A 17,262-nucleotide genomic window follows, 5' to 3' on the forward strand; every position below is an offset into this window, starting at 1 on the left:
GCTTCAGGTTAAAACAAACAACAAAAAAAATTGCTGCATTGTTATACAATTGCCAGGTTTAACTGTGAAAGCTACATAGTAGTTGAGTACGGTGATTAAGGTCAAGTGTGACTAAACAAGGTCAACTAAATTAAGTCATGTTATTTTACAGGCGACAATAACAACATTTTCCACAAAATAAATATATTTAACTAATACGTCCTTAAAGCCCCATTTTAATAAGAATAAAGATATGTTGGAGATGGTTTCTGTTGTTACAGGCTGGATATAATGGTACAGATTACAACAATGAAAGTATGTGACCAACGCGTCCAGAAGGCGAGCAGGGTCCAAATCAAGCAGGGTTTCTTGTGGAGTAACAGACCAAACAGTATTTGTTTTTAGTGGTTATCATCCGGGTGGATCTAATCTGGTCCCAGATCTGGCTGGAGATTGGGAGTGCAGCCTTGCCGGGCTGGAGGTCAGGGCCTCAGGCTCCTGATGGACTGCTATTGATTGGGGGGAACGTGGCGATACAGTTGCAGTCGCTCACCATTGATTTTCTGCAAGTGCAGTAGTGGAGAGCAGGCAGAATGAGAGAGCAGGACCAGGGGGAGCTGCCAGGTTATCTTCTCAAATATCCGGAAGTTGTTTTTTTTTTTTTTTCCCTCTCTTCTTCGTGGCACTGACCTTCTCTGGCTCAAAGAGATGTATCTATTTAGATATTAGCTCAGCAGCCACTCTAGACGGACTGTTTCAGCAGCTTCAGCTGTGTTTCCTCGTGCTTATCTTACAATACACTTAGCCAATTAAAAGATCCTATTCAGCTTCATCAATAACAACCGCAGCCAGTCAGCTGCCTAGAAGGATACTAGTAATTCAGGTTTTGAAATTAGGAATAAAGGCGTTTCAGATTTACCATGTGGTTTTCATTTCATTATTAACCCGCATTGGCTTGTATGTACACGAAACTGACTTGCCTGCTTTGAAGCATTAAAAAAAAAAAAAAAAAAAAAAAAAGCAATGTCTTCACTATATGACACGACAGACTTTGAGCTACAACTACAGCTTAACAATAACCTAAAGAATGTTTACAGCATTTCACTTTAAAAGTTTTATGGTAATAAAAGAGGAATTATATTGGTTACGGTGGCTTTCCTGTCTGCAGCGTAGCATCAGCTAACTGATATTCAAACTGAATATGAATGAGACGCAGTTTCCAATGAGGTCCTTAAAAGCCTTCATCAATCTTAAAAAAAAAAAAAAAAAAAAAGCTTTGGGAAATGGTCAGCAGTAATGAAAAGTAGATTCGTAATTTGTAAGAAATCTGCAAAGACACGCAGAAACACAAACTCCTCTTAGCATAATTATAACGCACAGACTGCTCAGGGCCTATTATATTTATTGTACGTCGACTCTGAGGCTTTTTATATATTTATTTTATTCAGTATGAATTTTAATTAAGACTTCAAACACTTTGAGCTCCGTTCGGCCAAAGCAGGGCTTCCCTTTGATCAGGCGTCACTCTCCCAGATTTTTTTCTGGTCCGTTTCTCCCCTTCGGGCAACTTCCTTCTAATTGGCGCAGCGTCGCTGGTCTTGTCTGTCGTCAGAAGGTCTATCTCTCTGTCTGTCAGCGCGGATGAAAGGATATGAGCTGTACACAGGCTCCAGGGAGCGGCATGCCTTTTTGTGAAGTTTCAAGGGTTAGCAAGCAAACGTAATTGTGTGTGTGTGTTTTTCCTAAAGGTTGGGTGTGCAAAGAAATTCTTTTTTTTTTTTTTTTTTTCATGATCTGTAGTACCAGAGAGGACACCCGGTGGAACATAAAACACTTTTTTTCCACAATTGTTAAGGACTCAGTGCTTGGAAAAAGAATGCGTTACGGTAGAAGAAGTCCTTGTTTGTTGTGTTTGTGGAGCTTCTTCCTCCGTACCTAACCCCTCCCTTCCTTTATTCCTCCCTCGGCTCTCTCTGTCTCTGCCCTGTGTGTTAATGTAGTGAAGTGGCCCATCGGTCAATGAGCTTGTATTAACACCTGACTCCCAGCCGTAGCTGCTGTTTGTTCCTCCATGTGGCGTCCCCTGGGCCCTCCCCGGGCAGAGGCAACATATCCCCGCGATCAATAACAGCATCCTAGAAGGCCGGCGGAGGAAGGGGAAGGAGTGGGGAGGGAGACGGAGCAGTCTTTTACATGCTCTTGAATATTATCTGCTGTGCGCCATCCCCTTCATTCTTGTTTTCTCAGATGTCAGTGCTGTCAGAAAACCGAGCGCGGGTCACTAGTCGACAGGCCCCGTCTCTGTGTTGCTGGCGTTGCTTTGGGATTTATCAACGGGGAATCTTCTGTGGACTGTCTTCTGAATTTTTGCTTTGCCGTAGCTCTCTCGAAAGCTAACAGTGTGCGCTGCAGTCGATTCTCCGGCGCATTAGCCTCCTCTCCCCCTCCTCTACAATCTCGCTCCTCTGTTTCGATCTTTCACTCAGTCTCAATCTTGCACTCAGAGTTACACTCTTGGTCTAATGTTGGATAGTGCTAGAGTGCATTTAGGAATTATCTGTGGTCTGATCTCCTCTGGATCGGCCTCAGACACAATGTACTTGGATACTGTTTGTATTGACTCTCCCTCCTCTCCTCTCTCTTCACTCCCTAGGCTATGGCCATGGCCGAGGTGAACGGGCCGGGCCTCCAGGTGGCGGAGCCGCAGATCGCCATGTTCTGCGGCCTTCAGCTCCTGCACATGAACATACAGACTGGCCAGTGGGAGCGGGATCCTCAGGGCCGCCAGGGCTGCTTCAAAGAGCCCAGTGAAATCCTGTCCTACTGTCAGGAGGTATGAATCTTGAATTTTGAGGGAGAATGAACAGCTCTAACGAAGATCAGCTTTTATCAGTACTAGCTAACATGACCCTCATTCACAGTAGAATACTGTTTAAAAAAAACGTTGCAAGAAATCAGTAGAAAATCGGTAGAAAATGGAGCCAAATGTAATATTCCTTCCCTCTAATTTGGCTTGGCTAACACCTGTCTGTCCTCATCAAATCTATATATTTAACTATATATAGTGGACCGATGGTGGTCTGTTGGAATATTACAATATTTCATTTGAGCCACCATCCACCTTTTTTCCCCTTGTTGCCTCTTATTACTGTACGTGTGCTCTTCAACATCTGCTGTAAAGCTGCCAGTGGTACACATACCCTCCACGCACACACCCCCGTCAGAAGTACATGTTTGAAGTACAGCGGTAAAGGCAGCCAAGCGCCATCTGGAGGCCAAAGCACTCCTAGCCGCCACAGAGAACGGCAGCCGTGAGCCTGAATGGCCGTTAATGCGATTAGCTGAGACATTATGCATCTGTGATGGCTTTTACGCAAAGCCCTGCTTTTTCTTCCCCTCGATATTTGTGATGAAAGCATTTTAGCGTCTGTCCAGACTGTGCGTGCACTTCCTCCGCTATTAAATCTCATTATGAGTTCGCGAATCAAATCTTTCAGTGGAAATAGACGCACAATTAGAAATACCAAAAGACAAGGGTGCTCACTGAGATGTCTTCTGTGCGTCGTGTCCAGCGCGGCTTCAGACAACTGCTTTGCAAGTGGTTAGAAATTGTGCCGCATGACTATTTCCCTGGTTTGCCCTCTCCCTGCTGATCGTGCCCTTTCTCCTCTCCTTCCCTCATCCCGCTACCCCTTCGAACCAAACCCCTCCAACCATTGTTTCCCTGTCCACCGCTCTCCCCCGTCTCCAACCCCTCTGTTCTGCTCCGTCCACCTATCTGTTTCTCTGTGTCTCTGTCATCTCTGCATGTTCCTGTACGTCCAGATGTACCCAGCTCTTCCAATCTCCCACATAGAGGAGTCAAAAAGTCCTGTCACCATCCCTTCCTGGTGTAAGAAGGGTTGGGGCCACTGCCAGACACACTCCTTCATAGTCCTGCCCTACCGCTGCCTGGGTAAGAACAACGCTGCCGCTGACTATGACGAGAATGCAGTGATTTAGATGTCTAGGCTTTCACATTGTTTTTTAGTATCAATCTTTGCTTCAAGCTCGTTTGGAAAAGTTACATGGTTATGTTTTTGAGTTGAGTGCTGTGTGTCGAAAAAAGAAATGTTAATGCCACTAACATATAAGCTAACAATACGAGCCTAGTCTTACTTTTATGTATATTTTTACTAAAGATCCAGTGTTTATGATTTAGAGGGACCTATTAGTGTGTAATCACCTGTAAAAACCAATGAATTGTTCTTCCCCCTCATGGTGACCACCACAACAATGTAAAAATTCAAAAGGCCCCCTTTAGAGCCAGTGTCTGGTTTGTCCATTCCAGGCTACTGTAGAAACATGGTGGCACGACAGGAGGCACATACTGAAGTAGCTGAGCGTGTCTATACTTATCTGTTGTTTGGCAAACGAAAGAAAGATCCAGTACATACATACACTGCAGTATATTTTTACATTGAAGAGATATATGATAATAATATAAGTGATAAATCACAAGCACTTTAACAATAAATAGAGATTCAAAATAATAATGGGATACTCATTTGTAAAAATGTGCATCCTCCAATAAATGAAACGACTCAAATCATTTCACACCGAACAAAGTCAACACATCTCAACAAATAAATACCCGAACACCTCCTACTCTATTTTTTTCCCTCTGACGTCGCGCTGCCCCCTTTTTCCCGCGCGGTGAGAGAAGTAAGCTTCGCTTTTGCTTTTCTGTCTCTCGCTCGCTTACTTGCCCACAGATTTAATTGTAGCATTTCGTGAAATCATTTACAGCGCATCCAGATGCTCTTTAAGGTTTCTGCTCAGCTAAACCAGCAGCCAAGTAAAAGCTAGGAAAGCTGTGCTGTTTAAAATAGAAACGCTCCATCACAATGGAGCAATTCTCAATCATTTATGGGCCCAGCTCTGGATAGAACAGAGTGATTCAGTGATTCAGTTCAGCTGCTAAATGTCTCTAAATCCTCGACACTGGTTCATTTACCACCACCTGGGGGATTTCATTGATTTCCTTTTTGGTGTTTGTTTATTAAATATTCCTTTTTTTTTTTTTACCGCTCTTAAAACAGTACACAGGAAGTGATTTTTATAAATAAGAGATGTGCAGTTCAATCCAGAGAACGCGCCATGTTCAGCTCAGAACTGTAGAGAGGCCATGCCTAGCAAAAGCCACTAGGGGGCAGATGTTGTGTTAACAGTGGATGAGTGAATGAATGAGTAATGGACAGTGAGTCACTCTGGGTTCATGAAGCACTTGCGCACAGCACCGTTTGATTTAGTACGGGTGTGCACTTTCCATTATGCACAAGCCTCAAACAACAGCACGTAATATTAGTCATGTATGAAGAAGACCTTTTAAAAGATCCATTTCAACGTAGTCTTCTGCATGTGTGACATCTGCAATAAATATTTCACACTTTGAGTAGGTTTTCTTTCTCCATGTCCCTGAATTTCAATTGTGGCTGCGATTTAGAGTATCCAAAGTATTGCACATTACACATTTATGGTCTCCGTCAGCTCTAATTTATGCACCCTATTCAGGTCGTTATCATTCACAGATTCCAAACCTTGCTCATTTTTAGTTTTAGTTATTCAAATATTCTTCATTCAGCTCACTCACTTACCCGCACGCGGTCTATATTTTAAGACCCTCGTTCAAATGTTAATTAAAAGGAGGTCTAGTTAGGTGTAACTCGTATAATGCTGCTTCTCTGATTCTCTTGCCCTGACCTTACCTTTTCCTCAATCCCACTGCAGAGGGGGAGTATGTGAGCGAGGCCCTGCTGGTGCCCGACCGATGCCGCTTCCTTCACCGGGAGCAGATGGATGCCTGCGAGAGCTACGTCTTCTGGCACAACATCGCTAAGGAGGTGGGAACTGGAAAAATGCCACCCCCAGTTTTTTTTTTTTTTTTCACTTTTTTTTTTTTTTTTATTAGGCCACAAGAAACAAAAGTCAAAGGCATGTTAAGTGAGAAGGGTGATTATTTATCAGACTTTCCACCGGTGCATTTTGGTAATGTGTAGAGTGGGTATAAAACCCACAATGTAACACTTGACCAATGTGTCATTCACATGGTTCATGTTCTCCCACCTAAGGTGAGAGGAAAGGCAGCAGTGTTCAACACTCTGCAACGAGTGCAGTGAGACGTCAGCGTAAACTTTCGTTTGAATGGCGCCTCTTTTTTCTTCACTTCTTTCCCTTGACGTTGACAGGAATGCTCTGCAGACAATCTGGAGCTCCACAGCTACGGGATGCTGCTTCCATGTGGGGATAGGTTTCGGGGCGTTGAATACGTCTGCTGCCCAGGCCGAGGGAGCTCTAGCGGTAAAGGGGAGACGGAGGAAAGAGACATCCCCGCTGGTCCGCAGATACTTCCATCCCAGACGAGTGGAAAAATCAACTCAATGTAAGATGATTCAGCTTGACCTCACAGATATGTTGTAGGATGAATGCGTTAACAGTCATCAGAGTGACGACCACGGACTTTTCCACAGCACCAAAGTGACAGCTCCCACCCCAAGCCCCTCTCCTGATCCAGACGTGGACGAGGCCGACATGGAAGAGGAGGATGACGAGGTGGTGGAAGAGGAGGAGGAGGAGGAGGAGGAAGAGGAGGAGGAAGTTGATGAGGAGGAGGCGGCAGAAGAGGAAGAAGAAGACGCAATAGTCCTGAAAGATCCAGAGGACTATGAATACCCCATTGAATCAGGTCCCTACCAGACATCAGACTATCTGGACTCCTTGCACTACGAGAAAAGCCATAAACCAACCACCTCGCCATCTCTGATGAAGGGAGACAGCTGTGAGTCTTCCTCACTTTTTTCTCTTCATCTTTACGTTGTTATCACGCTGGTAATCGTGGCCCATGGAAACAGAACAACCCCCGTTATCTCATTTTTCTTTGCTTGAGAATAGCTTTGTTTTTACCAACACATATGCAGTGACTGTTTCTAAACATATACAGGGGCTGTGTTTGGTTTATTTCTAGTTCAGCCTCCTGTCCATCTATACTGATCACCCCGTGTGTGTCTGATCTGGCTCATAACACACTTTCATACACGAAGGCCTCAGGGGGGTTCAAGCTGTGGTGGTGTGCACACTAAATGGAGCAGTTGACCACTCTGCATGAGAACTTGAATAAAAACATATTCAGGAGGGTAAATGATTATAGTACTCGGTATCTGTAGGGGAAACCGAGTAAGCAATTATAGGAAAAGCTGCTTTTCAGTCAGATGTGGTTTTCGTTCGAGTGTGCGATGGTTTTGTCAGAAGTTCATCCTGTCTGAAAGCATGATTAATTTCAAAAAAACAAACAAACAAAAAAAACGAGTAAAGACTCTTATGCTTGTTCACAAAACAATCCACAGTGAAGTGAAGCTCCTCGATCAACTTTTAAAATGAACATTGTTAATAGCATCATTTGTGACGTAAATAGTTAAAGTCTAACGGTGACGCATATTCGGTCTGGGACTCCCGGTGTTTTTCCAATTTGTGCTGTGCAAGTTTCAGAGAAAACAAAAGCTAACCTCGCCTTCATTGCAAAAGCATCCAGCCAGTTCTCAAACATATAGCACTCAAGCCATTTTGAGTTTATTTTCAAAACCGACAAGTATCTGTACTTGTCATCTTGAATTTCACTACTTCTCAGTAACCAATATGGCAGCATTTAATCTTGTGTGCGACATAAATCAATTTCAATTTCATATTCAAAGTTAACTGTTCCTACTCCTCTAAAGGTCATATAAAGATGTCATCCCTCCCTTTTTCCTGTTTCCTCAATGCAAGTCTTGTCACTTTAATCACGGGGTAATTGCTATCTGGCCCTTACAGCCAATGTGACAGCAGCAACCTGTTTCCTGTCCTTCCCTTTCAGTGACGACTCGTCCCACAGATGGCGTCGATGTTTATTTCGAGAAGCCGGTGGACGACACTGAGCATGCCAACTTCTTGCGTGCCAAGACAGACCTGGAGGAGCGCAGGATGAAGCGCATCAATGAGGTAATTTTCCCAGGGCTAGGAGCGGGCTAATAGCGCGTTAGCTGGCAGATCACACTGTTGACAGGTGATTTGAATGAAACTGAAATGAGGTATGTTCCGTGTCTTTCACCTGCATTCAGAGGAAGTGATAACGAGAAAACCCCAGAAGGGCGGTACGGCTTTAAATTCACATCGTAGGCTGGGAATCCCCTTTTAAATTCGATAGACTGCATCGAGATATTAATATGATGTCTGGTAATAAGCTAATATTTTTTAACTGTTGGGCACATAATGCAAGACATCAACGCCTTGCTATGGACTCAAAAATTATTTGATTAAAAAAAAAACATTTTAAGATGCAGTCTAAGATCAGATTGTGTTTGTGCATGTTTGGGTGCATATCTTTACTCGCAATCTGAAAACAGCTGCTGTACAGCTGCAAAGATTCTCTCTTTGATTTGAGTTATGATAGCGTTACAATGTCTAGCTCAACTGTTTTGCCGGGCTCCATGTCTGTACGGATGCACAAATGTGTTTAACCTTCCACTGAAACTGGCTTTGAAATGTGAAGAGGAGAACAGTTTGAACAGTTGAAGATAATGAAACCCTTCTATTTTTAAGGGACCAGGGCAATATTTTTGGGTCCACATGAGAAAATTGCTACCGCTGTACCTGTAACTATTAAATAACGTGAATATGAGACGTAGTGTGATACTAGATCAGTAAACTGATTTTGTACCTTTCGCTCCCTCAGATCATGAAGGAATGGGCAGAGGCCGACAATCAATCAAAAAATCTTCCAAAGTCAGAGCGACAGGCCTTGAATGAGGTAAGCATCCATTTACTGTTAGTTCGGTAGTTACGAACTCATACTCATTATATCACCGTTTTTTGCACAATGTACTGTCTCTGTCTTTATCCACATACGTGCACACTTCATCAGGCATAACATTTCGACCGCTGACAGGAGAAGTAAATTACATTGACCGTCTTCTGACATGTTCCGCTGGGAAACATTTGGACCTGGCATTCATGTGGATGTTCCTTAGACATGTACAACCAACCTAGACCAGACCAGGGACCCCCACCCCATAGCAATGAAGCTCCTTGATGACAGAAGCCATCCCCAGCAGGATGCAGCCTGACACAGACCTGGCCTCCAAATTCCTTAGATCCCAAACTGATCAAGTATCTGTGGGATGCACTGGAACCAGTTTGATTGACAGAGGCCCCTCCCCTCAACCCACAGAACCCAAAGCCCCCCACTAACAACATCCTGTTACCAGACACCACAAGACACCCTCAGAAGACCCATGTCCATTCTCTGATGAGTCACAACTGTTTTGGAGGCACAAGGGAGACCTACACAATATTAGGAAGGTGGTCATAATGTTATGCCTGATCGGTGTGTGTTTTATTGTATTTTTCACCGAATCAATAAAGTCTACCCGTCTATCGATTTATCTGCGTTTTTGAATGAAATGTTTAGCTCTTAACATCCTTTCTCTACCAGCACTTCCAGTCTGTGCTGCAGACGTTGGAGGAGCAGGTCGCTGGGGAGAGGCAGAGGCTGGTAGAGACCCATCTCGAAAGAGTCGAGGCCATACTCAACAACAACCGCCGCCTGGCCCTGGAGAACTATCTGACTGCTGTACAATCCGACCCCCCTCAGGTTAGTTTCTCTCAGCAGATGAGAATGTAACAGATTTTGTGGTGACGGGTAGTGAATGTCACCTGTCTCGCCTGTCTTCCAGCCTGAACGCGTGCTGCAGGCTCTGAAGCGGTACATGTCTGCAGAGCAGAAGGACCGCAGACACACGCTGAGGCATTACCAGCACATTGTCGCTGTTGACCCCCAGAAGGCTGAGCAGATGAAATTCCAGGTGCGTCTCTGAGAGTCTCTGAGGCATTTGCTTCAGAGGCTCTTTTCTGCTGATGGTAAAACATACGGAACATTGTGTGCTGAAGTACTTTCTACAGATAACTAAATAATTATTTAACTCAATATGTGAAGCAGCTACCAGTCTTCAGTTCATTAAAATTGGATCAAAGTGAGTCGTTCTTAACTTCAAAAGCAGCTTTATAAACATGACTTGATGAAAATCGATCTTAGCTTCATTTTTTTTGTGAATTTACTTAAAGAACCAGGTGACTTCTCACAGCTAAGTTCAACATAGATTTTTTTTTCATATTTTTCAGGTGTACACACATCTCCATGTGATTGAGGAGAGAATGAACCAGAGTCTTGCACTACTGTACAAGGACCCTACATTAGCCGAGGAACTACACAGCGATATCCGTAAGGACAACTGCCAGATGTCAAACCTGGAGGCCACTCTGTTTGTACTCAGTCAGGTATCGGTGTTAACGACTGTCTTCAATGTATCATTCACAGAGGAGCTGGTCAAGGCGGAACGAGGAGACATCAGCGAGCTCATGACCACCTCATTCTCCGAGACTCGCACTACTGAGGAGCTTCTGCCAGCCGAGAGCGAGGAGGAGAAGGACGATGAAGAGGAAGAGGAAAGGGCCTTCCAGAACAGGCCTTATCCCCCCCGCATTGGTACACATCCACCTATTACTCACATACATACATGCATACACACATCCTTGAGTCTGTCCCAATTGTGTAAGTGACATGTAAAACAATGAATGACTCCTCTCATGTCGCTCTTGTTAATGATCCGTTTTTTCCTTCCTTTTCTCCGTAGAGCTGCAGTCAAATAAGAGAGGTGAGATAGGAATCAGTATCATTAAAACAGGGTGTTTCCAATGTTTAATACTCCTTACTTTCCCTCAGTGCTAATGTTTGTCTCCTTCCTGATGTCTGCAGAGGATGAATACGATTATACCACGTCTGAGAGAGGCCCTACTGACGAATATGAGGAAAAGGTACGATGATGAGCAATGTATCAGTCTAATAGGCTGGAAGTGGTTCAGATAAACTCCATCCGAGTTTGGTAATGCGCTTGGTTACAGAAATATACCCTTATTGTACCTTGTCCCTCTTAGATCAACACCTCTGCAGAGCTCAAGCAGGCTGCCAAGCCCAATGAAATTGCAAGAGATGAACTGGTAAAAGCGTAATTATATTATATTCATAATATTATTTTAATAAGGTTGGTTTTGTGAAGGAATGTGTATGGTGTAGCATTTATTTTCATAATTTTTTTTTGTTTATGTGTTTTTCTTTATTATGTTTATTGTCCTCAACAGCAACCCGACGCCTTGGAGACGTTTAACCGCGGCGCCATGGTGGGGTTGCTGGTGGTAGCTGTTGCTATTGCCATGGTGATGGTAATCAGTCTGCTGCTGGTGCGCAGGAAGCCATACGGCACCATCAGCCACGGCATTGTAGAGGTACGAACCCAACTATACCATTCATTTGAGTGCAGTTTTCCAAGACCACACCTTGCGTTACCATATATGTTACAGTAACATAATTAGGACATCCCAACAATTCTTTTCCTGCCTTCACTGACCTCTGCTAACTGTCGTATAGCAGTATTCTTACATTACCCCTTATTATCATCATCAGACCTTATCATATTATTCCTTTTGCTTCACAAAACATGTGCCTAAATGCAACATGAGAGTTTAACAAATTGTTGGATTTTATTGCAGTGTAACAATGTTAAACAACAAGGGAACCATTTGTGCTTTCATGGTGTGAAACCGGCGGTAACACAAGCAAAGATGAGGAAACCAGTAGTATGTTGCGAAGATGTCAAATGTATTAACTTTATGTCTGCTATAAAGAAGTTAGCAGCCCACTGGTGCCATCCTTTAGTATAAAGGAATAGGTTTTCTGTCTTGCAAAAAGTGAAATGAGAATATTGACAATGCTCTTACATCTGCACATTAAGCTACTAGCTCACTGCAGTATAGTGTAAAGACAGGAAAACAGCAGGCACAGCTTCGTTTAACACCTACAGTGGTGTGAAAAGGTGTTGATCCCCTAACTGATCATCAAGTAAAACGCAGTTTTTAAATGAAGGTTTTCATTATTAAGGGAAAACAAACCAAACCTACTTGACCCTGTGTGAAAAAGTAATGCCCCCTAACCTAAATAAATGGCTGTGCCATCCTCAGCAGCAACAACTGCAATGAAGCGTTGGCGATAAGTTGTAATGAGTCTTTTGCAGCAGTGTGGAGGAGTTTTGACCCACTCATCTTTGCAGAATTGTTGCAATTCAGCCACGTTAGCGAGTCTACAAGCATGAACCGCCTTTTGAAGTTCATGCCACAGCATCTCAATAGGATTCAGGTCAGGACTTTGACAAGGCCATTACAAAGTCCTCATTTAGATTTTCTTCTTCCATTCAGAGGTGGACTTGCTGCAGAAGGCAGCAGAAGTCATGGTTCCGTTTATCACAGCAAGTCTTCCAGGTCCTGAAGCAGCAAAACAGCCCCAGACCATCACACTACCACCACCAGATTTACTGTTGGGATGATGTTCTTTTTCTGAAATGTGGTGTTACTTTTACAGAAGATGTAAGGGGACACACACCTTCCAAAAAGTTTAACTTTTCTCTTGTCAGTCTTTGGGATCATCAAGATGCTCTCTTGCTAAACTGAGATGAACCTTTATGTTCTTTTTGTTCACCAGTGGTTTTCATCTTGGAACTCTGCCATGCAGGCCATTTTTGTCCAGTCTCTTTCTTTTGGTGGAGTCGTGAACACTGACATTAACTGAGGCAAGTGAGGCCTGCAGTTCTTTGGATGTAGTCGTGGGGTCTTTTGTGATCTCTTAGATGAGTTATTTCAGTGCGTTTACATGCACATGAAAAAAACAAATTATTGCCTTAATCGGACTCTAGCTGGACAACATGCATGTAAACACGTTACTGCTTTACTGCGTTACTGCGAGTTTTTTATCCAATTAAGAAACCCAGATAATGCGACTGGAATTCGGTTTTGTCTGCCATGTATACGCCTTAATTGGACTACAATTGGATAACGTGATAACGCACTGGCGTGTGACCCTAGAACAAAAAGATCGAAGAAAGCCAGTCGCAGAAGAAGAAGGTAAACAGAGCCAGTAGAAGAACCGTCCGAGCGATAGCACATACGTTACCTGTACCAAAAGTAGCGCGCACGTTACGTAGGAGATTAAAAGAGCTGTGCAATTATCCATCAGGTTGTTGTTTGAAATGCCGGTCTGCCATATGAACAACTCTTGTTTATTATGTGATGCAATGGATCAACCGGAAAATTACCATATTGATGTGGTATAATCCCACTGAAAAGACACATATCCACACCTAGTGTGGAGGAGGAGGACATGTTCCCATCAGTTATTTGATTTTCTTCCGTTCCATGTAAACTGGGACAAGGGCTATAGTCAGATAGTCGAATTTTGAGCATAGCTCAAGTAAGCTCTGCATGTAAACGCACTGTTGCTACAGGGGTAATTTTGGTCGACTGGCCACTCCTGGGAAGGTTCACTACTGTTCCGTGTTTTCGTCATTTGTGGATAGTGGCTCTCACTGTGGTTCACAGTCCCAAAGTTTTAGAAATGGTTTTATAACCTTGTCCAGACTGATGGATCTCAATGACTTTCTTTATCATTCATTTGTAAAATTAGTTTGATGATCTGAAACATTTACAGACATTTAACAGACATGCAAAAAAATTTGAAATCAAGAAGAGGGCCAACACGTTTTTCACACCACTGTATAGACCTGCGTATAATCAAATGCTTTTTTTTTCTACACTTTTGCTTTAGAGCTGATTAAACGAAGGAGGCACAGAATTCTTAGAAATACATGTTTAGAGGCTTTCATTTTTGACACATGGCTGGTTCTAGCTACAGATTTGAGAGTGAATCTGTCTTTTCAACATTTCAGCCTAGAAATCATTTGCAGTATACCAACATTTCAAAATGTTACATAGAGATATAGATCGCCATAGTATACCGTGATTAGAAATTATCTGAAATTCTCGATCTCAACCACACCTCAGACAACCCTCTTCCTGTCATATGTCTTCCTCCCCTTGTTTTCCAAACACATTTGCAAATTTGCAAATTTTCCAAGTAAATTTGACACATTCTGCAATGTGTCAAAATGTAAACTTGCTTCCTGTCACTTACTAACATATCTGTGACCTGTGCAGTGCTCTCTGCATTCTCAAAGCAGCTTCTGGAGAAGCTGTCTTGGACCTCCAAATGTTCTGATCTCACAGGCTCCATTTGATTGATTGTCACATTTTTCATATTCCGCTAACAATCTATTCTCTGCTGGTGATGTGGTTCTTTCTTCATCTTATGTGTGTAATAATTCAAGCCCTTGTGTGTCTCGCAGCAGGTCGACCCCATGCTAACGCCCGAAGAGCGACAGCTGAACAAAATGCAAAACCATGGCTATGAAAACCCTACCTACAAATTCTTTGAACAGATGAACTGAAGCACTGGGGCTGCCAGCAAGTCATGCCTGACCACTCGTTTTTGTTCCCCTGCCCTTTCCTCTCCCCCACTATTCCTTCCAGTGGTGTCCCAGCTACACCCCCTTTGGTGGGTTTATGATTTGTTGCAAATATAACTGAAAAAGTCAGGGGAAATCCCAAACCCATTGTAAATGACCAACAACAGCCTGTCATCATTGCCAGAATGTGAATAATGAGATATAATATGTCACCTATCGTAATCTAAGTTAGAGTCTGAGAATTGTTCTCTGCATTACAGCAACATTTCATGACCCTGAGATCGTTCACTTCATCCCTGTGGCATGACTTGACCTATTGCTCCTCACTAGAAACTGAATTTGAACGGTGCATAATGCTTTATAGTATTTATTTTTCAGTAGTTGTCTCTTTGTTTGAATCGTACCACAGTTAGATATAATGTATCTCTGTAGATGCGTATGAGTGAGATAAATCAAGGTGTAATTCTCGATTTTAAAAGACACTTAGTGATAAAACTTAAGCTAAACTTACCTCCACGAGCTTCTGTAACATTGGAGGGTACCTCTAATGTTAAGATATGGACATAAAGCCAGGATGTGGACTCAGAGCATTTTGATATATTTCATTAAAAACAAGAAAATTCAAAAAGACAACACTAATTGATCATGAATCATGTGCTGATGGTACAAAATGCTCCATGTTTTTGACCTCTGATGATCTGCCCAAATTATTGATCAAAATATAGCAATTATGAAATTTAGTCGGTGATTTGTTTTGTTTTATTTGTCCTGCTAAACTAAAGAACTGCAAGACAGGATAGTCTGGAGTCCGTTATTTTACCGAAAGCATGACAACTTGGTGTATGATGCTGCTGTATTTATTTGTGTTGTTCCCGTCATTGCTTTCGAAAAGTCGGAAATGTCACCGTTCAAAAACGACAAAAGACACTGTAAATAACGTAAGAAATACATACTACTAGATGTAGACATTTCTATGATTAATTTGCATTGATGTAACGGAATAATACGTAAAAATAGTACATTGTGCTGTTACGAGAAGGAGAAACATTTTTCCTAACATGGCTGATTGAAAACGGACTGTTGTAAAAACCAGCACAAGACAACGACACAGCAACTACTTTCTGAATGTATTTAAGATAGACGTTGAGATTCCATCTTCTTTTCGGTAATGCATCATTCCCCTTGTAAACCTCAGTAGGAGTAGTGGAGTTAAACCCCTCCAGCAGATTACATGCCTGATGCCCTTCTCATCACTTTGTGTAGCAGACTATTGAACTTCACATTTGGCAGGTGTGTGTTACAGTTAATACTGTGGAAGGCAGTAGAGTGTAAAGAGGGCAGGGTAATGTGTAGTGCCAGAGTGTGTAGCGGCTTCTAAAGACAGACCACACTCGTAGTACTGTTGGTCTTCTGGTCTGCCAGATTGGCATCCCTGAACAACATTCAATGCTAGTTCTCCTCAGATGCTATATTTAAGCTACTCTCTTCACGAGAAGCTGTTCACAGAATGACTCATTGTAGTTTGTCATATTTATGATCAACTTGAGTACCCCGTATAGGTAAGCAAAAAAAGGGAATCCCCCTTTTTTTTCTGGCTAATTCTTAACAGCTTAGTATGGCTGTTTGATTTCCTTTAGCCACGTTTATTCTATGTCGGACCACCTTGATTAAGAAAGGTCACGTTGTGGGATGTTGCTTTTGGTTCATCGGTCTTTAACTGTTTGCTGCAATACAGATAATCCAAGCCAAAATAAGGCCACGTTTTGATTATTGAAGTCTGGTGGACATTTTCTGTAAAGGAAAAAAGAAAAACGCACTTGTTCATTAGGAGGAAAAGAAAATGACTTTTTTTGTTTGTTTGTTTTTGTTTTTTTTATGTGAAGTTTGCTTTGGCATTAGCCGAGAGCTTTTGAGTATCTTGCCAATGTGAGTTTTCATTCAGCATTAATTTCCTGTTTTTCACCTTAAGCAAGTTAATTGGAGGTTGCGGTTGAGTTATGACAGGTGACGAGAAGCCCTTGTATAATTTGTACAGCTACGTTAGTGAATGAAAACATTGTATGTTCACAGTTTAAGTCAGTTGATCTTGTAATGATACTACTGAAACCATAGATGAGAATAAGCTTGCCTGTGTTTCCCAAACCACTGAAGGTTTCCTACCAGCATTTAGCAGACTTAGAATGGTGTATACTGTAGTTACTCAAATCACATTTGTACTTATGTCCTCTGTCGAAATTCTAGACTTCTTTGTTGGTCTGTCCTCTTACTCCCCGATGAAATATAAACAATGTTATTGAGATTTTAATTGCTGCATTATTGCCTTTTACAATGCTGTGTTTTGGATGTAATTATTCCGTATTTTTTATTTCTATGTAACAATCAGTTGGATTAAGGGTCATGCTTTTCACGTGTAATTTTAGGAGCTCGTATGAGAAAACACTGACGAGTTTATAACGTTGAGAAATGTGAATTATAGACAGATATATGGCCTCTGCCTAATTGACAAGGAGTGGCACCAAGCACAAGTTGAACCAAATTCCTCCATTTGTGTACAGGTTGCTTAATGTTAGACATTTATTCTGTCTGTCGGATTTCAATTATACTGCTTAATTCTAGGGATGCTGACGGGATTATTGAGGGAGCTGTTCTTCATTTTCATTCAGACCCCGAACCAAAGACATGCTCCATGAGTGATCAGACAGATAATCCAATTTGGCAAAAAAATTTAAAAAAATATATAGTTAATAAATGAATAATAATGTTTTCTGTGTAATTGTATTGCAAGCAGTCTGACAAATTAAAACTGGTCAAGCTAATTAATAGTGTAATAAAAATGAATGACCCATACGACGGTGTCCGTGTGGTA

General features: G+C 42.3%; 1 protein-coding gene across 2 annotated transcripts in view; it reads left to right on the top strand.

The window, feature by feature from the left end:
* Positions 1 to 17,243, top strand: part of aplp1 (amyloid beta (A4) precursor-like protein 1) — a 34,259-nt gene extending 17,016 nt beyond the window's left edge. Inside the window, exons 2-17 of one of the 2 annotated variants that reach the window (XM_047597677.1) lie at positions 2,633 to 2,812; positions 3,805 to 3,934; positions 5,749 to 5,861; positions 6,207 to 6,400; positions 6,489 to 6,796; positions 7,868 to 7,992; positions 8,726 to 8,800; positions 9,485 to 9,643; positions 9,726 to 9,854; positions 10,171 to 10,270; positions 10,367 to 10,534; positions 10,683 to 10,703; positions 10,805 to 10,863; positions 10,984 to 11,046; positions 11,188 to 11,331; positions 14,277 to 17,243. In XM_047597677.1, the coding sequence (XP_047453633.1) occupies positions 2,633 to 2,812; positions 3,805 to 3,934; positions 5,749 to 5,861; positions 6,207 to 6,400; positions 6,489 to 6,796; positions 7,868 to 7,992; positions 8,726 to 8,800; positions 9,485 to 9,643; positions 9,726 to 9,854; positions 10,171 to 10,270; positions 10,367 to 10,534; positions 10,683 to 10,703; positions 10,805 to 10,863; positions 10,984 to 11,046; positions 11,188 to 11,331; positions 14,277 to 14,378 (2,070 nt within the window). In that variant the 3' untranslated portion in view covers positions 14,379 to 17,243. The remainder of the gene's footprint in view (positions 1 to 2,632; positions 2,813 to 3,804; positions 3,935 to 5,748; positions 5,862 to 6,206; positions 6,401 to 6,488; positions 6,797 to 7,867; positions 7,993 to 8,725; positions 8,801 to 9,484; positions 9,644 to 9,725; positions 9,855 to 10,170; positions 10,271 to 10,366; positions 10,535 to 10,682; positions 10,704 to 10,804; positions 10,864 to 10,983; positions 11,047 to 11,187; positions 11,332 to 14,276) is intronic. The other variant, XM_047597678.1, reaches the window with a different exon arrangement.
* Positions 17,244 to 17,262: the final 19 nt, after the last annotated feature.

This window comes from Mugil cephalus, chromosome 11 (assembly GCF_022458985.1).
Source record: "Mugil cephalus isolate CIBA_MC_2020 chromosome 11, CIBA_Mcephalus_1.1, whole genome shotgun sequence".
NCBI classification, from domain to species: domain Eukaryota; kingdom Metazoa; phylum Chordata; class Actinopteri; order Mugiliformes; family Mugilidae; genus Mugil; species Mugil cephalus.